We start from the raw sequence: 27,981 nt of genomic DNA, 5'->3' as shown, positions 1-27,981 counted from the left end.
TTTTTAAGACTTCGGGTGGTCTGATATTATATTAATAAATGATAACCACAAGGAAAAATTTTGATAGAAGAATCTTGAAACAAAAACTTTGCTACTTATGAATTAGAGATTGGTTTTGTCAAAATATTTGAGTGAGAATTTGCTATATATTTTCCAACCAAAACTGTGCTGAAAATTCCATTTCCAAACCGCAAATTCGAGACTAACTACAAGAATACAGATTATGTGTTCTCTCGTCTGTAAGCTCTGATATCAAGTGTTGTATTAACATCTTGAAGGTAATCTAATGGATACAGTTCATGAACCTTCTCTAGAGCATCTTATTCCCAAACAGTTGCCAGTAAGTATTGATCAAATGTAAAGCTTCCCGTAAAGTGAAAAGAAAAAAAGTTCGATTAAATAAGAAACCTTTAGGCAAAAAAGTGCTAGTAAAAAATCTCACCCAAAAGGGCCTCCATAGGCTAGGTGTGCTCAGTTGGGAAAAGTCGTGATTTAAAACGAAGGTATTGAAGTGATGCAAAAAGATACAATCTTACAAAATCCGACCTGGATGATAATCAGGAAAACATGATGTTGCTAATCGATGTGTAGTCTTAATTTGTCTTCGCTTTGGGGACCTTCTTTGGTGCTCTTTTAGGCATAGAGTTCTTCATGCCAATGAAGAATAGTAGCGCACCGAGCAATGCCAAACTCTGTTAGAAGATTAAGCAAAAAATGGCTGATTATCAATGCTAAGAATAAGAAATGGTCGTCGGAGATATAAAATGGTGTAAGAATGACACTACACTATAATACTATAACAGAGTTTTTCATTTGATTGAGTAAACGTATCTGAAGAAGAAAAAAAAACCTTGGATTGAAGGTTTAAATTTGTACCTGTGTAAACTTGACAAATAGTTGAGTAAATTCTGTCTTGTCAGCATCGTAATTGTAGAAGTCATACAAGATTGGTGCTGAGATTGCTTGATGCAAAAGCTATAATAGCAAAGAACAGGATAAACTGTAACGACAATAATCATGTTCTCATGATAAAAACAAAATTTACAAAGATTGGATTAATGGGCCTACGAGGATGATAGCTCCAAAAGTGCTCCCAAACACGAAGAGCAGACTCCCCAGCGACTTCATCACGATGGCACCCATGATCAAATGTTTAATCTGACATTGAGTTTACAAGTCATGAGCATGTTTGATCATTTTAAAACAAGGGAAATTGCTACCAGCCCACTTTTCAAAATTTTGATCAAAGAAGTTTCGGGAAGCAATTATTACTTCCACTCGCGGAACTTGGATCCCAGTCTGGGTGGCAACATGCTTCGAAAAACTATTGAACTTAGGCTTCAAAGACTTTGCTGCTGGCCCTCCATCAGCTCCAAACTCATTGAACCTAGATAAAGAAAGATATAAATTGAATCCATAAAAAAATGTTGTCATTACGAATTACAAGACCAATTGTTCCCAATCATTGAAAAGATAGAACATGGATGAATGTTGAACTTAGTTTATAGCAATGGCAAGTACTCATTGTTTCACGGTCAATCTATTCACTTGTCTGGATAACAACTTCCTCGTCCACTCACAGATCGACTAACTAAAACCCGTCTTCCTGTGAACAATTTGATCCTCAAATTGGACTGGGGTGTGCGAGAAGAATGGTGTCGCATGCCAATGAAGTCCATCCTTTATGCAACAAACATTCAGCTTCATAGTGATCATTTTTCATGGTCTATTAACAGATATAAAATATTAAATTCTGTTAAAAATTTAAGTTCTGCTATGTCACCATACATTGTAAGAATGTAAAAAAATTTATTCCCGTTTTACTCGGTGTGTCATCACTAGCAGGAGCAAGGATCAAAACATTTCGACAAGGAGGGCAGATAAGTGCCAAACATTTTCTTATTATTAAAAACAAAAAGAATCCAACAATCTATTTTCATTAACTTTCTAAATATTAAATATCACCTCCCAACATAAATATTGTTCTTCATTAAACTTTTCAACTTTCCAAAGAAACATACTATTGTTGTTCTAAATTTTAACATAATGTAATACATTTTAATATTTATAATTATAAATACCCAAAATCAAAAGAGACAAAAAATTAAAACCACTTTATATATTTTGTTTTTTTCCCAAAAATAGACTTCATTGGCAAATACATTTTTTGGGAAAAATAACATAACCAAACAAAGCTTACATGTTCAAGAGAAACAAGGTAAGAAAAATTAGAAGATTTTAAACTTGAGTGCCACACTAAAGAATATGGTGCAGAATTGATGTATTATCCCGGAGGCAGATCTAGAAAGAGGGAACAAGAGCTGGCTTCCCACTCAACTGATCAAAAACTAAAGTGTATGCAATACTTTTATCTTAATAAATATTAGAAATAACATTTAGTCCACCTTCAACCTGGAATAGCCAATGATTTAGTAACCATAAATTCATGCAACCCAACTCTTATTTACATATTCAAAGATTGTATATATTCACAAAATTAGCATTGAACGTGGATTCAACAAATAAAAGGCAAAATAACAAATAGGGAGCTCGGAAAAAAGCCACATAAATACAGAAATACACCTAAAAAGAAGCTAAAAAAATTTCAGCTGAGCAGATTATTCATCCAACACATATTAAACTAAAAAGACGAGATCTTTAATCATAACCAAAACTGTGCACTGTACTACACTTTAAACCCTCTGCGATTCAGATTCGGAAGGAAAAAATAAGGCAAAAAATCATCAGATCCAATCAATCTGAATCTCCACTCAAAGCCAAGTTTAATGGAAACCCCCCGTCTCCTTTCACCCAATACCTCACTAAAACCCACAAAAACTAGAAATACAAACCATCAAATTTATGCACACATAATACACTTAATCACACTGAGAAGCAAGAAATATTCACAGAGTGAACGTGAAAGACGCGTAGATCTGAGTAAAAGAGAGTAATAGAAGCTGAGCTCTTACTCCTGGTAAGCGGAGAGAATGAAGACCGAGACGAAGAGGAGTCTCCCGAGGAAAGACACGAAAGCCATTGCTGCTGCAAGGATCGGAGGAAGACCCAGAAATCCCACTCCTTCTCTCTCTAAGACTCTTCCGTCTCTCTCTATGGAGCGTAGTTAAAGCGACGGAGATTCAATTGAGAGATTCAAGGGGGCCTTGTAATGGATGACTAGTGGAGTTCTTATTAAAATGTTGAGACAAGTAATTAATTTTGCACCCGATTTTATTGTGATATGAGCGATTGACTTGTCTTACGAATATAAATTGATAAAATTTTGTTACAAAAGACTTACTTTTAATTTTTAGACGACAAAAACTTGCATGAAAAAATCTCACAGGTCGTATTTTGTGAGACGAATATCTTATTTGGGTCATCTATATATTAAAAATTATTACTTTTTATGCTATGAGTATTATTTTTTATTGTGAATATCAGTATGATTGATTCGTCTCATATATAAAAATTCGTAAGACTATATCACAAAAGAGCTCTTTTTAGAATTGATTTTATTATGTCCTTTCAAATACCATTTTGCACTTAATTATCCATTTTCTTAATTGTCCATTTTAATTTCTTATAATTATAATTCTACGAATATTATATGATTTCTTAAGTTTCTTTAATTATTCTTCTAATTTTTTCCAAAATTAGATATTAATATTTCGATTCAAAATTATGAGATGGTGGTCGACTTTTTTCACTATATCCTCTATGGAATCTTCTGCTACACAATATATATTTTCTTTACTTAATTATTTCGGGTAATTTTAACATGTGTAATTTAAAAATATGATATATTGTGTATCAGAATATTCCATCTACTAATATCAAAGCTCGATTTAAGATTGTGTATGCAAAGATATTATCTTAAATTTTATTTTATTTTTTACAAATTATTATTATTGAATTACTAAGTCAAATGCTTAGTAATTTTTCAAACCCTAAATGTGGAGTGATGGCTTTCAAATCCATGAATTTTAAGATAAGTAGGTATCTTATGAGACGGTTTCACGAGATGATATTTCGTAATATGGTAGCTTTCAATAAAGCTCGTGTGGCAAAGCAAGTGTGGAGAGTGGTTCAAAATCCTGAATCTTTAATGGCAAGAATTCTCAAAGCGAGATACTTTAAACATTCAGACATTATGGAAGCAGGATTGGGCTCTAACCCTTCTTTTGTTTGGAGGTCTTTTCTTTGGGCAGGGCGCTGCTTAGTAAAGGTCTGTGTTGGAGAGTGGGGACAGGTGAAAAAATTTCAGCAAAGTTGGATCCTTGAATCCAGGGTGTGTCTTCATTTCGATGCAATAATAATACTTTGTTAGATGGTAATCTTAAAGTGGCCTCCTTCATTTCACCAAATGGGTCCTGGTATGATTCCATTATCCTCCAGATTTTTTCGAGGCCAGAAGCTGAAGCCATCCTAGACATCCCTATGAATCGGAGAGGTTGTACTGATATCAGATATTGGCATGGCAGTTCAAATGGGAAGTACTCAGTCAGAGATGAATGTAGACTAGAAGCGAACAGCTTTGCCCCCCCTCCTTCTCAATCGTCTCATTCTTTGCATTCGTGGTGGAAGGTTATATGGCAACTTCATGTACCTCCTAAAATCCGGATATTTATGTGGCGGGCGTCTAGGGACTTTTTACCTACGGCAGCGAACTTGCAATCACACCATGTACCGACTGATGGTAGGTGTCTTTTATGCAATTTTAATTATGCTTCGACTAGCCATTGTCTTCTGTTTTGTTCTTTTGTGAAAAAGGCTTGGAAAAAAACAATTTTTTGGAGTTATTTGTGCAAACTCAAGGAGTGTTCCTTTGTTGACTGTGGCTTACTAATATTAAAAACTTGTGGTAAGGAAGAGTTTGAAGTGTTTGCCATTGTGTCTTGGGCTATCTGGAGTGATTTATGTAAGCTTTTGCATGCCCCTAAGCTGTTACCAGTTGCTATAGAAGTGGGATGGGCTTTTTATTTGTTGGCGGCTTTTCGAATGGCAAGTGAATCATGCAAAGTGTTGCCTATACAAGAGCACATTATTGCAGACAGTCTATGGAAGCGGCCGAACGTTGGTCAGGTGAGGCTTGATGTGGATGCAGGTTGGGATGAGGCAAATAACCTATTCAGTGTAGGGCTGTTATTCGAGACTCTCATGGACTTCTTTTAGGAGGCAAGACAAAATTGGTACGAAATCGGGGGTTGGAATGGATTTCTGTGTGGCCCAACAGTTTGCTAATGTTTGTATCTTTTCAGATTCTCTTTAGGCGATTCATGCAGTAACCAAACCTGAAGAAGAATTGGGATCAGTCGATGCATTAGCTTTGGAGATTCAATTTATGCTTCATTAGCATAATTTCCTATCGATTCACCATATGAAGAGATCTGTAATGGAGTAGCTCATCTTTTAGCCCACAAGGTTTTGATTTGGTTGTCTAATTTAGATTGGGTACCATGTGGTTTTCCTACTTGGCTGTTGAAAGCTGTAGAACATGATCTTTCTTTAACATCTTAATGGAGCTGTTTAAATTAAAAAAAAAAAAAGTATTGTGTTGATTAAAGATTTGACATATTATTCATTGTAAACAATAAAACTATAATCGAAATCTATGAATTTCAAATTCATCTCTCCAAACACAACCTTAAATATATTCAAATGTATTTTTGTAGTTTAGATAAGCAATATTATAATTCATAAACTTCAAATACACTACTTACATGTTTATATAATGTTTCATGTTAATTAAGATGGATTTAAAGTTAACTCAATAATAAAGTCATTTGAAATCAATTACTCTTTGTGTAACTAAAGTGTAAATAAGTGAAGTAAAGATTTAAGATTTCATCTATTTTTTTATTATTAACAATAAATTATAATAGAAAACCATATATTTCAAATATATCATCCAAATGCAACATGAAATGTGATATTTTCAGAATCCATGTGGTTTAGTCAATGAAAATACAAATTTTTTTGCTAAATCGAACATTTGAAAATTTTCTATTATTTTGATACATGTCTCGGTAACAATTTGAATATATTATCGTTCTTTTCCATGACATTTGTTGTAGAACTGAATACTATCGTTGCATCAAATGTTATTGTTAAGATTATCATATAACTCAAATATTTTGTATCAAATAATAGTATGTTGGGTGTAATAATTTTCCTTAATTGGTAGACCGATCGAACTTTGGTGCTTGAGCTGTTGTACGGTTTAAAAGATTTGAGTTGCAGCATTACTACTAGCTATAGCTTTTGGTAATACGGCAAGCGCTCGATCCTACAATTGATATCAGAGTCAAGATCACGGGTTCGATTCTCATTGATTGCAAGGAGTGCAATTATTGAGAAGGAGATTGTTGGGTACAATAATTGTCCTTGCTTAGTATAGTGATCGAACCGTGGTGCTTCAGCTGCTGTGCGAATTGCACAATTACTACTAGCTATAACTTTTGGTAAAGCGGCAAGCTTATAGGACCGAGCGTTTGTCACTTTACCAAAAGCTATAGCTGGTGGTAATGCTGCAAGCGCTCGGTCTATATACTATGGAACAATGCATGTGATCCTTCAATCACATAGACAACCCATGAGATATCGGGGTTTTTTTAAAAAAAATAATATAAATTTAAAAATTATTTATTAAAATATTGCAAATTTGAAAATCTTATAAAAGTAACACAATCAGGAGAATAATCATCCGAGTTCAAAATTTTTTTTTAAAAAAAAAGATTCACGGACAGTCAAATGAATCCGAGAGTTATTTTTGCGCTATAAATATGTCTGAATCTAGCACTATGAATTCAGGAGTATGGCGTTATGAATGTTCGAACATAAACATTCTCCATTTTTGTTTTTCCGACGGTGTGTGTTATAAATTTTGTTATCAACTAAGATTGCGTTTTTTAGGTATTTCACAGGTAATTATTATATTATATTATTGCTGAAGTAATTTTTTTTGGTAATGTTACTTTATGATCATAATTTTTAATATTGTTAGGTATTAATATTGTTCGTTGATTTTATGATCCATTTAATTCGAGCGGGTTTTAAAATGTAATGTTTTTATTTTGTTGATATTATTACAATTGTATATTTCGCTCAGTATTGAAATATTTGTTTGAATTATTTTTTTTAATATTGTGGTATATAATTTAGAGTCGTAGGGAAAGTGTATTTATTAATTTTACAAGCAACACAGCAACTTCTAAATTATCACAGTTTCAATAGTTCTTTTGCATTTTTTTTTCTAATTTTCATGTAAGGTACATTTGTTTTTTCTTTCAATATTGAAGATATTTTGTTTTGTGTAATATTTCTGATAATGTTTGTCATTTATTTCAGGTATTAATATCGTTCGTTGATTTTTATTACAAATTATGTACAATCACATTTGAAAAGGTAATTTAAGTGATTTTTTATTTTTAATTGTATTCTTTATATTGTATTTATATAATTATAATTTTGTTGGCTTGCATTATACGAATAAGTATAATTTTGTTAAATATTATATTTTTAATATTAATCAAGATATAAAAATAATAATATGAATACTAATAAAATAATAATAAATATAAATTTTTTATTTTTGAAAATTTTCAAGATTCGTATTTTTATTATAATTATATTATTTTAATATGAGAATAAGTTAATAATAGTGTACTTAATACTAATGAAATATTAGAGTATTTTATTACGTTTGTTAAAAAAATTTATAAGCGTAGTATGAAATATTGTATAGTTAAGCTATAACTTCGATCAATTTAATATAATCTATAATATTCAAATTATGTTTATGTTAATGCAAAATATAAGAAATTAATTATTCTAATTAACATATTTTTATCCAATGATATTTTTTGAATTAACTTACTTAAAACTTAATTTAACTAATTAAATTAATTTTTCAGATCAAATTTTATTATGTGGTTATATAGAAAATAATTTTAAAAAATATCACTTTATATCGTAAAATAGAATTTTTTGTCCGTTTATTATTTTTTGATTTGTTTATAAATATTTTGATACTATTAATTCTTAAAATTGTTAATATAAAAAATAATATCTCTAGAATTATAATTACATAAGTTCAAAATCTTAATTTTTTAATATCAGTCATAATATATTTTTATTATTATAAATACAAACATAGGTTTTATGAAATATATTTCGTAATTAAACTGATTTGAAAATATTTATTTTAATAAAATAATAACAATAATAATTTTTGAAGTGATTCTTGAAATTTAATCCAATATAAAATATATATTTTAATATTTGTGTAATAAACTCATAATTAAATTTTTTTATGATTGTATGATATTATATCTTATAGTTTTCGCTCCAGACATGAATATTGTGAGAGTCTTATTCTACGAAGGTGGTTATGTCATTAACGAAGATGGTAGAGTTGGATATAGCGTCCCTGCGACCAGGCCCATGAAAATCCAACGGTCTATTACATTTTTCCAATTGGTGAATTATGTGAATCGCATGTTGGAGATTGACCCACCAAAATTTTGCATCAAATTCTCAACGGAATATTCTTATAGCTCTTTGTCTTGTTAATTACATTAAAGAGCATGTCTATACACTACAACGAAAATGTTAAACGACAACGGATAATCATAACGACGGTTTTTGACTAAGCCGTCGCTAATTAGCGACGATTTTTGACTGAGTCGTTGCTAATTAGAGACGGTTTAGAGAAACACCGTCGCTAATTAGTGATAGTTTAGACATAATTTGTCGTTACTTTTTTAAGTAAAATAAAAATAAATTACTTTTATGATTTAATAAATCTACCAAAAAAACTTACAATCTGACTAAGCTAATAATATTCATTATCTTAACTAACACTTAAAAATTTATCAAGAATTGAAGCGAAAAAACTTATCCTAAATCGAAACTAAAATTGTTTAAGAGAGAAACATTTATAGTAGATGTGAAGCGTTGCGGAGAAAATTGACCGAAAACGCGAATATTTATAGACAGTTTCCGACGGTTTTTGGTAAAATCGTCGCTATTCATGACAGTTGTTTATTAAACCGTCGCTATTAGCGATGGTTAAGCAAAACCGTCACTCATAACAATGGTTTTTGTCACGCCCCGAAACCGAGACGTACCATCGGCGTTGTTTAACAATTTAAAATAATGCAACAACAAACCACGTAGTAGATCAAATAGCCAAAAGCCAGTCTATTACATAAATCAATAATTGTCTTTACTTTGCGATTAAAACAAAATACGGAAACGTAAAACACGATAAAACAACTAAAAGACCGAATGACAAGACTTGTCTTGAATTGGATTAGCTTCATCACCATCTCCAAAATTATTCTTATTCTTTGTCTTCGATTTGTTCCTCGTTCTTATCACGGGATGAGAATGTAAGGGATGAGTATTTGGGAAATACTCAGTAAATAGGGGTCGATCGGGCATAACAAATATCAATGTTATAATTATACGAATACACTATCATAATTTCAATCATAAGCATGTTGAATCGAATACGAACAAGATACAAGCATAGCACAAAAAATCATCTCATTTCCATTGTTTACTTATCAGTCCCTTATATGTTACTCCTCTAAGAGGCGAGGGCAAAAGAACGGTTATTGTATCCCACCGCATCAGGACTTTAAACAAAACATATCAAATATCAGAATTTCCTTGCTATTTCTAATTCGAATCATTACAATGCATTTCAAATATTTCAAACATGCTTTCAATATTATAACTAATATCAACAACGAATTGTTCAAGGATTTTCATAATAAATAGAAATGAATATGTCATACTAATCGAATTTCAAGAACATAATTTATTTTTAAGCAAATGTGGACACAATTACGAAGAACAAGTATGTCAATATATACATCAAATAGTACACTTATGAAATACAAGTGTACATAAAAGCTCGTTGTATGTTACATTGAAGAGCATGTCTATACACTACAATAAAAACGCTAAACGACAACGGATAATATCATAGCGATGGTTTTTGACTAAGCCGTTGCTAATTAGTGACGATTTTTGACTAAGCCGTCGCTAATTAAAGACAGTTTAGAGAAACACCGTCGCTAATTAGCGATGGTTTAGACATAATATGTCGTTAATTTTTTATGTAAAAAAATACTTTTATAATTTAATAAATCTAATAAAAAACTTACGATCTAACTAAGCTAATATTATTCATGATCTTAACTAACACTTAAAAATTTATCAAGAATTGAAGCGAAAAAATTTACCTTAAATCGAAACTAAAATCGTCTAAGAGAGAAACATTTATAGTAGATGTGAAGCGTTGTGGAGGAAAATTGACCGAACACGTGAATATTTATATACAGTTTCCGACAGTTTTTGGTAAAACCGTCGCTATTAGTGACAGTTGTTTATTAAACAGTCGCTATTAGCGATGATTAAGCAAAACCGTCTTTCCGGAAAGTGAGGCACTACAGGTATTGGATTCCGCTTGAGCTAATGATTTATGAGAGTTTTTTCTTTAACTCCCAATTGAAAGAGATTTTTCTAGGAAAAACACTTTTACCCGTATATGAGAGTTTAATCTCGTACATCTCAAGCAAAAAACACCCAAATAATAATCAGACATCTAATCTTGTAGGGGATTTTGGTTTATTAGTAGGAATTTTAAGTTTTTATTGGATAACAAGTAGTTTTGAATTTCATGATTTATTTAAAATATTCAATAAATTAGAATTGCTCGTACATCCTTCAGACAAATTCGAATGTGGTCACGGGAGGACATTATCACATTCAAGTTAAAATTCGGATGTGGTCACAGTCTTTACAAAGTTCGAAAATATGAAAATGGATTTTTATAAAATAAATAGAAGATCATCATAATATATTTATGTTACTTCTATTAAGTTTGAATTTTTTTTTTCAAAGGCGTTGGAACTTCTTTTTTTTTTTTGGAAGAAAAAAGAAACAAATATTAGACATGTTTTCAATTGTTCAAACCCAACTTTCGACCTTAATAACAAGTTACATGTATCTCAAAAACTCGAGTTAATATTGATTTTTTTTAAAAAAATAGAAACTTAGTTAGTAAACATATATGAGTGAGTCTCATGTGAGACCGTCTCACGGGTCATAATCCGTGAGACGGGTCAACCCTACCCATATTCACAATAAAAAGTAATACTCTTAGCATAAAAAGTTATACTTTTTCATTGGTGATCCAAATAAGAGATCCGTCTCACAAATACGACCCGTGAGACCGTCTCACATAAGTTTTTGCCAACATATATTAATAATATTTTCAAATTTTAGTTCACTCTTTGTGAATTGATTTAATATTGGACCTCAGGAATCATTATTGTGGGGGTCTGTGCTCCTGATTAATATTTAATAACCAAACAACCAGGATTTATTAATATAAACAGAGAAAACGATTAAAATTTTCTTTTTTGAGCCTACAGAAATTTCGGCATAACCTATTCGTAAATAAGACATCCAAAAAAAAAAATCAAAACATCACAAATAAAATTTATATACTCGAAATAAAGTCACAACATCAATTCAAAACATCGTAAAAATAACAGTACAGCTACACGGGGCATCTCCCCGGTAAATGTATGACTCCATGATATAGTATATATATATATATATATGTGTGTGTGTGTGTGTGAGAACTCTCAACCACGACTCGACGACTGAGCACCACTACTTGACGCTCCACCAGACGCGTCAAATCCTCCGGGATAACCTGCTATGGCATCAAAAACAACCACATCATAAAAAGAAACGAGGGGTCGGCCCCCAGTACGACGAACCAGTAATATTATGAAAAATATAACTGACATGAAATAAAATCAAGTAAAATGCAATGCAATGCGTGAAATGTAACAACCGATAACGGATACCAAACGAAGTCCAAATGAATCGCATCAACAACAGTAACAATGGCCACCCGTGCCAGGAACGTAGCAACGGAACATCAAGTCGCCACTCATCCATGCACGTAGCATCGAGGGTACGGGAGCTACCCGCTCATCCCTCATGCAAGTCATCAGGAGAAGGGGTGATCACGGTGCGATTATTTTAAAAAAATTCAAACTGAATTGCCATATGCGGTCGGTTAGTATTTTGAAAAATTAATTGTGGTTTTACATGGAAAATTATCCTTTCGATTTTGAGCGGTTTCAAGCGGTTGCGGTCGGTTTACGGTTTTTTTAATGAAAAATATTAGAACATATATTCTAATTTATTTGAAAACAACAACAATATATTGTCTTCAAATATAAATATAGTTCAAAGCATATAAAAATCAAAATAGATAAAACAATAATCAAGATTCGAAACTAAATTAATAATTTAACAACACAACACATTCACAACAAAATGACAGTTACACTATTTTATCTTTTTTTTTTTTACTTTCAAACTTCAAACAAAATATTGTAACAAAATAAATAAATACTTTAATAAAAGACTAATATGAAGAATAATTAAGAAAAAGATAAGTTTTATTTGTAAAAATAATAATTTTGAAAAAAGTTGTGATATAATAAATGATGACTTATTTATTTAAATATGTTATTTACAAATTATTATAATTCTAGGCCTAATATTATGGCAAGCGGTTTAGGTGCTGCAGTTTGGTGCGGTTCTTGGCCAAAAAAATAACCGAACCGCGTATGCGGTGCGGTTTATGATTACTATTTTTAATCGCGGTTTTTATAAAATATTATGAAAAACGGTGAGGTACAATTCGGTTCGGACGGTTAGTAAAAAAATTTGATCACTCATAATCAGGAGAGCTAATCCTACCCACCCGCTCCATCGATGACGCAACAACTCGATAGATCAATATCAATATTAATAGCAATCAAAGGAGTCAAGGCTCGAAATGCTATGCAGTAATAATATCAACTCAAATAAATGCATGAATGTAATCACGTATTCACATAAGCACGTAAAGCACGTCACAACTCATTACAAAATACTTAATGTCATTTCACATCGCTATAAACGTCATAATAAAATAGTTCAAGCGTACCTCAACTGACTTTAATTTACCACAAAATATCTTAAGGATTTCTCGAATAATCCAATCCTGTGGCAAATAATACATTTCATATCAAGTTCCATTTATTTTTCTTATTATTCGACAATTTAGCCTAAAATTCCAAAAATTCTTAATTGAGTGTGTCTAATGTGAGATCGTCTCACGGATCATAATCTGTGAGACGGGTCAACGTTATCCATATTCAAAATAAAAAGTAATACTCTTAGCATAAAAATTAATACTTTTTCATGGGTGACCCAAATAAGAGATCCGTCTCAGAAATACGACCCGTGAGACCGTCTCACATAAGTTTTTGCCTTCTTAATTTAGGCTTTAATATTTCTAAAATTACTATACGACCTAAGGCATCTAAACATATAATTATTGGACACAAAAATTCGAAAACCCAATTTTACGATTCTGAAATTTCGAATTTAATTCAAATAAATTCCAAAAATCTGATAGATACCTATAATCGGCTCAATTCTTGTACCTACAATCAATAATATAACAAATATTAATTATTGGACCTCAATTGAATTAAAATGCCCAAAATTCGAAACCATAAAATCAGAATTATACCTCTGAAATTTCAACAATTGCTCAAAGATTCAAATTTAAGCTTCAAACAACATAACCCAAGTTTTATTCCAACTTTTCCGGCGAAAACAAGCGGCGGTCTCTGACGGTTCGCGAGTTTTCTTAGCAAAAAAGGTATAACTGGATAGCCCTTGTCGAGAAGATTCTGAATATGTATTTACTTTAATTTTTTGATCACCGGTGTGGCCACAATCAGGGACGTAGCCAGAAAATATTTTGATCCTAGGCTGAATGAATCGATAAACAAACCCGACCCCTTAGCCAACGAAGGTTGTGGGCGGGGGGGTGGGGGTGGACAACAAGCTTCACGTGAAATTTCCAACTAGCAGCAGCTCTCATCCTCTTGTTTTTATTTTGGGAGGACGGCTGTGAAAGAAAACCCTCAAAAAATGGGCTAAAATTAAAAATACAAGGCTAAATTTTTTTTTTTTAAAAAAAAAAAAACTCAATCCATATTTCTAATTAGGCCTTAAAATGTAGATTGGGCCTTTGGGGTGGCTCCGTCCCTGGCCATAATCAACGGAAGAAATTTCGAAATTGAAAAAAAGAAGAAAACGAAGCTTTCAAACATAAGTTTTCGGGAGATTCACGATGCTTCTTATCATTTTTTTTTATATTAATTACTAAATGGGCTGGGCTTTAGGGCTAACGGGCTGGGATTGGGGAATTTGGGCTCTCACAATTATCATGTGATTATGTTATTCCACGTACATTAAGAGGAATAGTAAGAAATAAATGTTGGAGAACTCAATTAATGTTTGTTTCCATTTAGGGAATACTATATCTCAATTTTTTAAGGCCAAAGACTATCTTTTTTGAAGTGGCGTAAATAAATCGAGCCGACTCGAAGGAAAATTTATTTGCATATAAAGTTATAGAATTCAAGTCGAACTCAAACCAAAAATATTATAATTCGTAGTTTGCGAGTTTTAATATTTTATTAATATAATTATATATTAAATAAATACATCAGTCACCACGATTTGGTTCAACGACTTCGTTCAGAGAGTGGTGGATTATTAATTTAGTGAACACACGCGGTTGTTTCTTCTACCATTTAGATATTTTTTATTTATCCATATAAAAAATTAGACATATCTATTTATTCATATTTCGACTTCTGTGAAGTTTCTTTCTTCGCTACAGTTGATAAAATCGTTGTTTTGGAACAATGCATACTATAGTAGAGATATTCGCACGTAATGATAAGTAGTCACGACCATATTATTAAAAAGCTTGTGGTAAGAATGGAGATACTGAGATTGTGACGGTTGTACTACCGAGCATATGGAATAATCGGAACGATGTGGTTTGGAATGAACAGAAAAATGCTGCGTGCATTAGTTTCCTAGAACTCGATTTCATTGGTTCAAAGCTCATCCAGGTTCAAAGCTCATCCAGGATCTGCTAGCCCTACTCCGCAACCAAGACATAATATCGTTCAATCGCTGAAGCATTGAGCATCTGCCAGGTTTAGAGTTGGCTTAAAGAGCTACATCTTTCAACATCTTTTGTGGAATCGGATGCACATGTGGTTACTAATGTTTTGAAGAATTCGATCTCTGATATCTCTAGTTTGGGCTTGATATCGGAAGAATATAGATTTATATATATTCTTGTTTGTTTTTTCACTGGCCGATCAACGAATCAAGCGAAACATAATTACATAGTTAACGCCGCTAGTTCTATGACTGGTCGGAAAGGTCGAGTTATTCCTCCTTCGCCTTCCTTTATTTATGATGTAGTAGTTTCTGATTCCTAATAACAAAGATGATGTTTGTGTTTCAAAATTTCGGAATACTTATCTTCGAACAATAGTTCGAATAATTTCACAAATATGTTTGAATATTTTACAGCAAAACCCGATCAAAACTTTTTAAGCAATTTGATCCTTGAATCGAATTCAAGTTTTGTTTTTTTTTCATATGCAGTTCATTTAGGTTCTTAATCTTTAGAATGTGATTTAATTTATCACAATATATTTTCGAACTTGAGGTATGAGATCTACAATATTTGAATGAAATAGTTATTCCCACATCGGTGAATTTTAAAGCCCCAACCGAAACGTGTTTCTATAAGAGCAAGGTGTACTCGTATGTTAACGGTTTAAAAGGGTCGGTTGGCTAAATATGCCATGCTAGCCTCGTGGGGTTAGTGCTGTATGGCTATCAAGACATATGGCCGACGAAATTTCTGGAAAATCCATAGGGTTGGTCCTTTGGCCGACCCTCCAATACAGTTGTGATAATTTCAATAATTTATTTATTTCAAAAACACATGAAATTCAATCATTTGAACTTGATAAAATAAAATCACTGTTGAAAATAGTTCATTTATCTAAATTTAAAATTAATTGAGTTACACAACTTACATGTTATATTATGATTTTATTATATTTATTTCAACTTATAATTTCCCATAATAACGTCTCGATTTATTTACACTGCTGTTTCAATTGTCATCAATTTTTTTTAATAACAATTTACTAATTTTTTTACTATAAACTAAAGATTAAATTGTTACAAATGTGCAAGACATGGACAAGGACAAGTAGGGATGGTAATTTTACCCGGTGTTCGGATTTTAAAAAAACTCAAATTTTTCGTAGCGGGTATGCCCCTCGAATAATAGAGAAGGAGATTTCTCAAGTAAAAATTCGGGTATGGAGATCGTAACGAGGACTTTAGTCTCAGTAAAGACAGAGATGAGAAATCCCCAATTAAAAAATACGTAAATCGGGGCAGGGATAGAAATGGGTATTGGATTCGCATCCCCGCCAAAACCCGTCCAGTCCATTGTCAGCCCATATATATTAGAAAAGCCCAAATGTGTCTCAGGGGGCCAAATTGTGCCATTTTAAAACTGGGCCGAAGAAACATAAAATATAAACCATTCAAATATAAAGTTGTTTATTTAAGTTTACAAATTCAAACCAAATATAATTAGATTTTTAGCTTTGTTGTATTAATCAGATAAATCAATTAGTCCAGATAATACATTAGAGTTATTTGGTTAGTTCAATAGAAAAACCACAAGAAACTAATTTTTTCCCTTACTTTGATTTATTTGGTTAATTGTTCGATCCAAAAAAATAATTAAGCATAATTGTAATAAATTAATTACAGATATATCAATATAAATTAATCGAATTATCTAGCTAATCAATTTCATAAATTATATTATAAATTAGACAATAGTACGAATAAAAATAAACATTTATTAAACAATCACGAAATCTTCCTTATAAAAAGTCTCTTCTTTCGTTCTTTTTTCTTTTCATAAAAAAAAAACCTTTATAATTATAAAGTTTTTATTTATTTGTTTAATATTTCAAGGTTTTTTAAAGATTAATAATTCCAATTTGTCAAGTTAATAGTCCAATTTGTTAGCTTTGACTAATTTATTTTTGAAGGAAATTTTCTACATAATAAAGTGTAATAGAATTTTGTTTTTTCTTGCTTTATTCAATTTTCGATCGCTCTTTAACTTTGCTCGGCATCTATATTTTTTGTATGGGTACACACTTTCAAGTTTTAAAAGAATGACCTTTTAACAATCGTGAGGAACACGTTTTGATCTCTTTCAGAAGTTCGTTAAAAATAGGAAAATTGTATTAATTTTTCGTTCGACATGTTTGTCTCTTCACCATTTCGATTTTCATTAGAACTCGATTGCCATAATCGATTTACCACACAACCGCGTTAGGGTTTTGAGTAATTTGATGATTCCCAAATAAGAGCCCGAATCATATGGGTGACATGAGATATTGAATCAATAGCCCAAATCAGGGTCAATCTCATGATGAATTCTTCAGCAGCTGGCCATGCCATGTGGATGCCCGGGGCATCTTCTCCCCGGGTTATCAGAAGTTCTGGCTCTCATACAAGCTCTCAGATGATTTCTATCCGGACTACATCGATAACAGTACCGAACTCGAGTGCATCAATATGAGAGGCCTTATTCTAGGCAATCATTACTGTCAGAACTACATGGGTTTGGCGTACCAGAGAAATTATCAGAGATAGGGTATGGACAGCTACCTTACCCTACTTAGTACGTGAGCACTAAAAACAAGGGAATAATGAGATTTCCTCCTATAAATAGCTCGTATGTTTTACATTTGAAAAGATTTTGATACATTTTTGGCTTCTAAGCTTTTGAGCATCACGTATATCCTCACATATACATACTTTATCTTTCATTTCCACTTGATGACTTAAGAATCGGAGTGGTCACGTCGGACACACTACTCCGACGCCCATTCACGAGTTCATTTTTTTGTTTGCAGGTTACTTTTGAAGCTATATTCCTTGCTCATCTTCCCAAAAAAAACTTTCATCCGATCAGGTGGATTGCCCGACTCCGCTCGCTTAATTATCCCGGATCATATATATATATAATAACTACATTTTTCTCCTCGAAATATCCATTTTTTCTCTAAAAAAAACCGATTAATTTAGAACTAAATAAAAACTCAAAAATAAACTTTGATATATATAGATTTACTGGTATAAATAAAGGAAGAAAGTAAAAAACAGTGGTTAGGGTTTGATTAATTAAATTCAAAAGCTTTACCAAATTCTTTTTCGTCAATATTAAATTATTCCGCCATAAAAACATTATCCACCTAACCCTAACTGCAATCTTGAAATAAGCCCTCCAATTGGACTCCACCAGACGAGATTTACAGAAATTTTAGTACGAAAATTCAAATTATTGATTTCGCACTTTTCTCGTAGTTGACACTTAAATACTCACACAATTAAGCAATTAATTAGAATAGTGAAGATTTAGTTATAGAAAACTTATTAGTATTTTTTTAAAAATAAAAATAAAATTCGAGAGATTTATATAATTTAAAGAAAAACTCGAACAATTTGTTTTATTGTATCTTCCTAAAACCTAAATTCATAATTTCACATGGCGTTTGGTGCAAGTGGGATATCGGTATCTACATGATTAATGCAGAACCTTTGATCGGTAATTCTATGGCATCTTCGGTACAAAAAAATCAATATTAAAAATGTCTTACAATGAGCAATAAACTAACTTAGATTAATCATTTTCGTAAAATAAAAACATATATCCATATTTTCTATAGGAGGCCATTGTATTGTCGTGCATGCGTGAGCTTGGACTACAGATTTGACACGAACACTCACAAATATATTATATAAATAGAAATATTTGATCGGCATCATATATACTTTACATATTCCAAATGAATATCGTGTTTTTTTTTTTTTTTGAATGAGTCAATAATCAAAGAAGACTCGTAGATGACCACGTTAAATCATATTCCGGACATCATCATCAACTTGACAAGAAAAATGGAATATTTTCCATAGAATTTGTACGTAGATCACAAGTTAATTTGGAACTATTAGAAGACGACGTCTTAAATAAAAAATTTAATGATTAATTATTTAAAATAAAAAGTTTAGGTGTCAATTTGTGATAGTTCTTCCAATTTGTCATTTCCCTTATTGTCTTGGCATCTGTTTATCAAATGTCATTAAGAAGATTTGTCTTTGACTAAAAAATAAAAAAAATAAAAAAAAATCAACAACTCCAACTAGTGAGAACTTTTTGACATAATTACCTAAAATGTTGATAAGTTCCCATCCAACAAATTTGTATTTTTCTTGTGTGATCGATGAGTATCGTTGGAACCCATGCACCTACTTTTCCAAATGTTGAAAGTGAGATTACTCGAATGAAATTTAGTAATGATTGAGAAAGTTAATTAATATATCTTTAGTTATACGAATTTCAAATTTTCTATTTGAATATAGAAAAAACCTTGTTGTGGTTATAATGTACAAATTGATTTATAATGTTAGAAAAATTATTTCGGGTAAAATAATTATTCATGTTCGGTAGAACAATTGAAACGTGAGTCTTGAGTTGTTAAACGATTTTAACATTTGAGTTGGACTATTATCATCAGCTATAACTTTTGATAAAACGACAAGTGCTGAGATTTATAATTGATATCAGAACCAAGATCACATGTTCGATTTTCATTTATTGAAAAAAGTGCACTTAACCACCAACTATAAATTTTAGTTAATTTTCAAACCCTCGGTCCTAAAAATTATCTAAAAGATTTTATGAATACATTTTATGCATCTGAAAACCATCATGATAACTAGAATACTTGACAAATGACCAAAATTATAACAGGTTGTAACGATCCATCAAAAAAGAATTTCTGAACAACATAAACATCAAAATAATATATTTCATAAATACAAAAACTCCTATGAAATGGTTTCACAGGTCAATTTTTTGGATGAATATTTTTTTCGATCACCCAAGAAAAAGTATTATCTTTTATGCAAAACATATTAGTTTTTATTGTAAATATGGACATGGATGACATGTTTCACGAATAAAGATCATTAAATCATCTTAAAAAAGACCTACTTAGGAGTGGGGAAAAATACCGAATTTTCGGTATACCGAGGTTATCGCAACAAAAAATACTGAATTTATCGAAATTTTTTGGTATACCGAAATTTTCGGTACGATATGGTACCGATACCAAAATATTCGGTACGATAATGATATGAAATTTGAAATTTTCTGTATATATACCGAAATATTGAAATAATATATATACAAATTAAAAAATATATAATATTTTTATATAATAAAGTTAAATTTTTAAAAAATATAAAACATTTTTTGGTATAAAAGGATATATATTGATACCGTAAATTTAACTGTTGTTTGGACTCATCATGTTGGAATAGTCCAAATCAAAGTTCAGTGAAGCAGCACGACTCATAGTTGAGAATTTAAACTATTGAGAAGTCTTATCTTTGTCGCCAAACATTATAGCTAGCTAGAGGAGTGGCTCCTGGGCCTTGACTTGTTAAAAAGATGACATGCTTTAGAAATCATAGGAACTCAGAAATTGTTGCAAAGATAGCAGATGAAGAAATTGCACAAGTTGCGTTGAAGTTTATTGGTTTTCATTGATATCTTGGATATCCAGACACATGTTGCGTAGCTGACTGGATTCAAAGATAGAGACAGGTTGTTGTTTATTGTCTTGCTGGATTTGTTTTGTATATATTTTTCGTGGTCTTTTTGATTGTCTTAAGGGATTTGTTTAGTATTAATGGTGATCAATGACCTTGAAATTATAAGAGAATAATTTTTTTTTATATATTCTTTCGGTACGAGGGGTATACCGAAAAGTCGATACGGTAACGATATAATTTTTCTCATATCGATATTTTCGGCATGATATACGGTATTCGAAATTTCGATATGATATACCGTGCCAACCACGTACCTCCAGATCCTACTCTTCTATAAAAATGTACAGTAGCCCTATGATAAGTTTATACAATCGTCAAATTTAATAACATAGTAAAACTTGTACTACATGAAATTTAAATCTCTCCATATAGTATGGACCAATCCTAGACAAGAGATAGGATTGACTAGTCCGCCACTTGATGCAAGAAAATCAACAGACTTGCAACTTTTCACATTCGTTTGGTGTTTAGTCCTTCTGTTCTTAATTCATATAAGACAAATATTCTTTTGCGTTCCCATATGCCTTACTGACTGGGGAATTAAGAGTCAAAATGTGATCCCAAGTCCACGAAAGTGCAAACATATCTATAGTATTTGCAATAATTTAATCTGCCAAAATTTCATATTAATCTGGTAAATTTGTCTATATAATTTTTTTGAAATTCTAATTGGTGGTTGTTTTTTTTCCGCACGCATTCTGTATAATTTTCACATTGTACTGATATGACGACAGATATATTAGTAAAGTTCGGGTCTTGTCATCAGTATTGAGCACAATGTTAGTACTCCATCAAAAATCAGATTAATTGTTTGAATAGATCCTTTTATTTCCCTAAAGATATAAAAATAACTTATATCTCATCTTATCATACGATTTTTTGGAAATTTCCCATTATCGCTATATATTATTTTAAGTTCAACTCAATTTCTTGTGTTCGAGAAAAGTATTGAATATTTACATTTTGTTTTTTCTCTAAAGAAATGTTTACTTTGACAGTGGAAAAAGTCTTATTTGTGAGCGTCAAACTCATCAAAGTTAAACTAATTTTATCTTACCAGGAAATAATTTGTTTACTATTTTCAGTGACATAATCTAGACTATTTGTTAAATATGAAAATCTTACAGCTTCGTCATTTGTTTTATTTTTTTTACAAATTATTTCTATTAAAAGAGAATTCGATGAAAGATATTTGAGCTGTAGCATGATTTAAAATATTTAATCTATATTGTTAACATAAGTTATAACTTTAGGTAAAGTGAAAAACACTTGATCCTACAGTTGATAATTGAGCTAAGGTGGCATGTTTGATTATCATGTATTGCAAAATGTTTAATTTTCGGGAGGAAGATCTTGGGGTGAAATAATTTTGTCTGCGAAGAGAGCAATCGACACGTGACGTTTAAGTTGTTGCATGATTTAAAATGTTTGAGTTAAATTGTTATTACCAACTATAACTTTTAGTACAATGATAAGTTCAAATTTACATATACACACACAAAATTATTTAAAAAAATTAAATATAACAAGTGTTCAATTAAATTAAATAAAAATAATTGAAAATGTATATATATAATATATCTTATTTTGTTGTAGTTATGACTCTTTTTTTTTTTTTTTTTTTTTGAGAACTCAAATTTTATACATATTCAATACTTGCCAATAAATGCTATAAGCAAGCCATTACTTGTTAGGTATTTAAGTTATATTTCACCAACCAACAAAAAATTCAAGCTTCTGTTTTAATTTATATCTCAATAATTATGTATAATACTAACAATTCAATGATAATTTTAAATATTTACTTTCTCATCAGTGCGAACTTTACTACTTCGTGAAATATATTTCCCATGCAGCATAGTTATAAGGATGTAAGTAAACCAAGTCGTTTGTGAGCTATTTGAATTTCGATTCTATAAAAATTAGTTTGAGCTCGTTTAATGAGTCTCGTTAAGATAAAACGAACCAAACTCATGTTTCACAATATTCAGCTCATTAGCTCGTGAACAAGCTCGTTAATAGACCTATTAATCAACTATTAGATAAAAAAAAATGATATTTGATTTATCGATTTTATCTTTTATTCATGAAAAATATATAGAAAAATCAATTAAACTTATTTATTAAAATTAAACAAATTTTAATTAGAATATTATATTTTCTCTAAATATATAATTTAGTTTTTAATGAATATTTAAATTTATTAAACTTATTTATGCTCGTTAAAAGTTCGAATAAGCTCGTGAGCAATGAATATATTATTTAAATAAAACTCGAGACTCAAGCATTCAAAAGTTCGACTCAACTCGGTTCGATTACATCTCTTTATAATTAAAATATTTAAATCATATAACAATATAAAAACTACATTCGGTTCGCTCTCGTAGCATATAAAAACTCATATTTCTAATCTATCTACAAATAATGGACTACCTTATAATTTATATAAATCGAACATATTTTATCGAATTTGATGCTAAATAAAGTATCAATCTGACATAATAAATAATTTTACTTCATATCTAAAAATAAACTTATTGTACTTCTATTTACACACATAACAACCAATATTAAAAAGCTTAGCTGTCTTGCCCATCCAATTTCTTTATGGATTCATCAATGCATTGTTGACCAAATACCTAAATTTTTTTCTAGCTAACTTTTGACCATAAATTTCAAAGTTATTTTTGGTAAATCATCTTCATGACTTGTTATGTTTGGAAAACAAAATTATGGTGTGTTTTTTTTTTTTTATCCAATAGGGTGAAATATTTATCTAATTTCAATATAAATATAACATAATTAACCAAATATCTCGTACAACTTATGATATTTGAACTCATGACCACTAAATCTCGAGTCTCATGTGAGACTTCGATCTTTTAATGATTATATAAAAAAACACGAAAGCTCATATGAGACAGTTTTACTAGTTAATTGTATGATATATATATATATATATATATATATATATATATATATATATATATATAATATTCTATTTGAGTCATTTATGCTAAAATATTACTTTTTATTATAGATATGGATAATGTTGAACATTCTCACGAATAAAAATTTGTGGGACCATCTCACAAAAATATTAAAAAAATAGATATTTGTTTAGTAAAATATTGAATCGAAAAATATTGGGAGAGCGTGAGCTGAAGATGGTATCTACTTCACGGTTGTAGGGGCACTACCCACATAATAGAATCAAGGGTCCAAATTTAGTCACACATACACGGGGTCCACTAATTTTTTTAAAATAATGTATGTGTGTGAATCTTGTCCATCCAAATCATGTGGAAGCAGTACCCCATAGCATCGACTTAATCCTACTTCACAAGATAGGATATTCACAAATTGCTATAAAAATACTAAAAAAAAATAAAGCCTATAATTAAATATTTTACAAATATTATTCGGACAAGATTCATTCTTCTCACAAACTGGGGTCCATTCTCTTTAACTGCTCCTCCTTTTTCTCTTACGAAATGATCAGCACAAATTCCTTCTAGAGTTCATTTTTACAGTCCAAGAAACGAAAATTAAGCTTAAATTACATGTTTATATTCGGGTGATACGTATAAATCAAACTTTAGAACTCACACACGGCATTGGAATATAGTCCGTCGATCGATTCCGCTGCTTTTTTTTTTCTTTTTCTTCCTCTGTTCTTTTCCTTCCATTCTTCTTTTCACTCCACTGTTCATCAATCGAGTGCATAAAATTTACAGCCGATCAACGCGCCTACTCGAATTGCGCCTACGTTTTGCACACTTTCTCCTTTCGTGCCACGCGCATTTTGTGTGTCTGGGCTTCTTGTTTCCACTTTTCTTGGCAGAGATATGATGACCCTTTTGGTTTCTTGATGCATTTTTGATGATTGATTGGACTCGCTGTCGAGTGGTAACTGTTTGGTGGTTTTTTTTAGTGCTGTGCTTTGACAGAATCCCATTATGCTGTGGTTATGTGATAATGGCGAGATCTGAGGTGGGATTTCGCATGAGAGTTGGCGGAGGGAGGTTGCAATGGTGGCGGAGCCTTGGATTTTGAGAATGGGTAATCAGGTTAGTGACAAATTAAAGCATGCTTTATATGTTGAGAATTTGACAAAATCAAATAAGAAACATGGGGCTACAGAGAAGCAAATTATTGGAATACTGTCCTTTGAAGTTGCTAATATGATGACTAAGATTATTCATTTATATAAATCTTTGACTTATAATGAGATTCTTAAGCTTAAAAATGAAATCTTGAGATCGGATGGGGTGAAAATCCTTGTGTCTAGTGATGAAAATCTACTTATGGAACTGGCCCTGGTTGAGAAACTTGATGATTTGAATAGGGTTGCTAGTGTGGTGTCTGGGCTAGGCAAGAAGTGCTCCATCCCAGCTTTGCAGGGGTTTGAGCATGTGTATGGAGACATAATTTCTGGGGTGATTGATGTAAAGGAGTTAGCGTTTTTGGTCAAGGACATGGTGAGTATGTCGAGGAAAATGGAGCGCTACGTAAAATCCACGGCTAGTTTATATGGTGAAATGGAGGTCATGAATGAGCTGGAGGCAGCCACCAAGAAATTTCAGCAAAACCAGCATGAAGAGAGTAGGAAAGCTTTTGAGCAGAAGTTGATGTGGAAGAAACAAGATGTGAGTCATTTGATGGACATCTCACTTTGGAACCAGACATATGACAAAGTTGTAGAGCTGTTGGCAAGAACCATATGCACAGTTTATGCACGGATACTTGCGGTGTTTGCAGATGTTCATCGAAAGATGGATGATTCTGGTGTTCCCATTTCAAGGTCACAGGTTGGTTTAAGTGGAAGTTTTCGCAGCATGAAGCCAGAATTTGGACAGAAATCTGGTCCTTTAGAGGTTAATCGAGAGGTTCAAACAGATGCTGTTCTGAAAAAGTCAGATTCAACCAATACTAAGTGCTTTTGCCATTCGGGGTCTATCAGAAAAGATGGGTTGGAGAAGAAGACCGTAACTCATAAGCCCAAAGTTGGATTGCAGAAAAGTGGTTGCTTGCATGGTATTGATGATTTTAGTTTGTCGTGTGGAATGGGACCAGGGAGGATGTTCATGGAATGTTTAAGTCTGAGTAGTTCTGTTTCAAAAGCTGATGATGGCGATGATCAAATTAGTCAAATCTTTGGCTATGGTAGTGACATAGGTGGTATGAAGGAAGAGCATGCCAGTCGTTTAGTTAACTTTGGTCATCTCAATAACAATGACCCTTTAAACGGAGAACAAAGATGGCTGAAGGGCAGTTTATTAAATGCCACAGGAATCAGAAGCAATAGTCGGTTACAGGTCTATGCACTCCCAAGTACTGTTGGAGGATCTGCTTTAGCCCTGCACTATGCCAATGTTATAATTGTCATAGAGAAATTGCTCCGTTACCCACATCTGGTTGGTGATGAAGCTAGAGACGATTTGTATCAAATGCTTCCGACAAGACTAAGAAAGACTTTGAAGACAAGTTTGAAGTCTTATGTGAAAACATTGTCTATCTATGACGCACCTCTAGCACATGACTGGAGAGAGCGTCTAGATGGATTGCTTTCATGGCTTGCCCCGCTTGCACATAACATGATCAGATGGCAAAGTGAGCGGAACTTTGAACAGCAGCAAATTATTACTAGGACAAATGTTCTTTTGTTCCAGACGCTATATTTTGCTGACCAAGAAAAAACAGACGCAGCCATCTGTGAGCTACTGGTTGGATTAAATTACATATGTCGATACGAGCAACAACAAAATGCGTTGTTGGATTGTGCAAGTAGTTTTGATTTTGAGGATAGCATGGACTGGCAATTGCAATTTGATTCTCCCCTTCATCCTTGATTTTTTCAAGGATTTGGTTACACGAAGATGGTGATAATTTTCTTTAACTTTCAGCCCTTATATGATAACGAAAACTGAAGTTCTTGTGATGTCCCACATTGGAATTGTGAGAGGTTTTATTAGTTTTACGAATTGTACAATGAGCTTCCCCAGCAACTTGAGAACCTTGTTTGTAAAATGAGTACAAATGTGATAGTTGCCAACTATTCTCATCACACGAGAGTCTTGCATGAGGTCCTGCTCCTTTGGCTAGGGTATGAGTCGTATGACTACTTTACAACTTGTGGAATACCATGGTTTTGGAATTGAATATTCATACTATCCAATAACAAAATAGGCTTCATTTTTATGTATTTCATAGAAAAGCATCACAAGTTTGACTCTGTATGTACCCTTTCATATTCTGAATTTATGGTTATTGAAATTTTCTTCTAGTTTATAAGGTTGTCTTTAATGGCATTTTTGTAATGTTCGCGTGAAACGGAATGTATCATACGTTCATGGTTAGAAATAAACTAGACAAGAAAATAGCAGTATATATGCTGATTATGGAGCAAGTCAAAATAAGTTTATGCATCAAGACTTGAATATTTTCTGGTACAAATTTCTCAAATGTATATGAAACCAGGAGAAGTTAACTGTTTTTCACTTGTGGCTAGTCATTTTAGTCAGTAGTTCTACGATATTTTTCACACGATGCTGACATGTGCAAGAATTTACAGCAACCTTTCTGGCAAAGGCCCTACTTTTGTGCACGTCTCTTTGCAAATTTCATGAACCCTTGTTCATCCAGCCGTGTGCTTCTTGACTTTCGTCAATACTCTTGATCGACCTTTTTCGGTTACCCTGTAAAACTGTTCTTGGTAGCGTTGTTATGTATTCTGCTGCTTTTGGAGGAGTGATAGACACCCTTTTCTTTGGTGTTTCTTAGTCTGTCTGCGGCTATGTAACGCATTTCGTGTTTTTAAAATGTCAGGAGTCAAAATTGTGCTTCCTTAAGGGGGATAGAGTATGATAAATGAGCGGTCTTAACCTTTCTAAATTACATGTACATTGCAATATATTGGATATTTCAGCCTCTTGTTGCTACATTTCCTATATTTTTGTGTATTGCGATGCCTGCCTACCGGTTTTTTAATCTTTTTAATTTTCTTCACATATTGTTCGATCCTACTTAACTTTCTTCCCTTCAAGTATAGCTGCCAGGAATTTGTCAAGATCATTTCCAGGTACAAAGTTTTTTATTCTGAGCTCCTGAAACTTTATCTGTTGCAGCTAAGTTACACATACTTGAATTCTTCCAGTTAGTTGTTTACACTTGTACCTATTTTGGCAACACAATATTCTCTGTGATAAAGATCGACTTCGGGTGCTGTTAGTCGATAAATCCTCGTTGAATCTAACCCACCCTATATCACGATACACGAAATTTCGAAAA

The 27,981-nt window shown here is 31.9% G+C and overlaps 2 protein-coding genes and 1 non-coding gene across 3 annotated transcripts; 2 read left to right on the top strand and 1 right to left on the bottom strand.

Moving 5' to 3' along the window:
• Positions 1 to 375: 375 nt before the first annotated feature.
• Positions 376 to 3,183, bottom strand: LOC140832988 (uncharacterized). The gene is made up of 5 exons (XM_073197340.1): positions 2,973 to 3,183; positions 1,273 to 1,387; positions 1,069 to 1,158; positions 877 to 975; positions 376 to 692 (listed from the first exon to the last, which is right to left on the bottom strand). The coding sequence occupies exons 1-5, from the start codon at positions 3,038 to 3,040 to the stop codon at positions 594 to 596; spliced, it is 471 nt and encodes a 156-aa protein (XP_073053441.1). The 5' UTR covers positions 3,041 to 3,183; the 3' UTR covers positions 376 to 593.
• Positions 3,184 to 15,746: 12,563 nt separating this feature from the next.
• Positions 15,747 to 15,872, top strand: LOC140833239 (U11 spliceosomal RNA). The gene has a single exon (XR_012118370.1). It is a non-coding gene; the product is annotated as a U11 spliceosomal RNA (small nuclear RNA).
• An 8,269-nt stretch (positions 15,873 to 24,141) lies between these two features.
• LOC140832987 (uncharacterized) lies at positions 24,142 to 26,890 on the top strand. Its single transcript, XM_073197339.1, has one exon. It carries the CDS (start codon positions 24,723 to 24,725, stop codon positions 26,541 to 26,543), a length of 1,821 nt encoding a protein of 606 aa, XP_073053440.1. The 5' UTR covers positions 24,142 to 24,722; the 3' UTR covers positions 26,544 to 26,890.
• The last annotated feature ends 1,091 nt before the right edge of the window (positions 26,891 to 27,981 follow it).

The sequence above is a fragment of the Primulina eburnea genome, chromosome 5, assembly GCF_022965805.1.
Source record: "Primulina eburnea isolate SZY01 chromosome 5, ASM2296580v1, whole genome shotgun sequence".
Classification (NCBI taxonomy): Eukaryota; Viridiplantae; Streptophyta; class Magnoliopsida; order Lamiales; family Gesneriaceae; genus Primulina; species Primulina eburnea.
This window is presented reverse-complemented; position numbering and strand designations above follow the sequence as displayed.

Bases quoted from the DNA above. Each gene is read 5' to 3' on its own strand.
- LOC140832988 (XM_073197340.1), bottom strand. From the start codon at position 3,040: ATGGCTTTCGTGTCTTTCCTCGGGAGACTCCTCTTCGTCTCGGTCTTC. The intron at 1,159-1,272 runs GTAATAATTGCT...ACTCAATGTCAG, and splicing joins TCCAAGTTCCGCGAGTGGAA to ATTAAACATTTGATCATGGG. The intron at 693-876 runs GTACAAATTTAA...ATCTTCTAACAG, and splicing joins TATTTGTCAAGTTTACACAG to AGTTTGGCATTGCTCGGTGC.
- LOC140832987 (XM_073197339.1), top strand. From the start codon at position 24,723: ATGGTGGCGGAGCCTTGGATTTTGAGAATGGGTAATCAGGTTAGTGAC.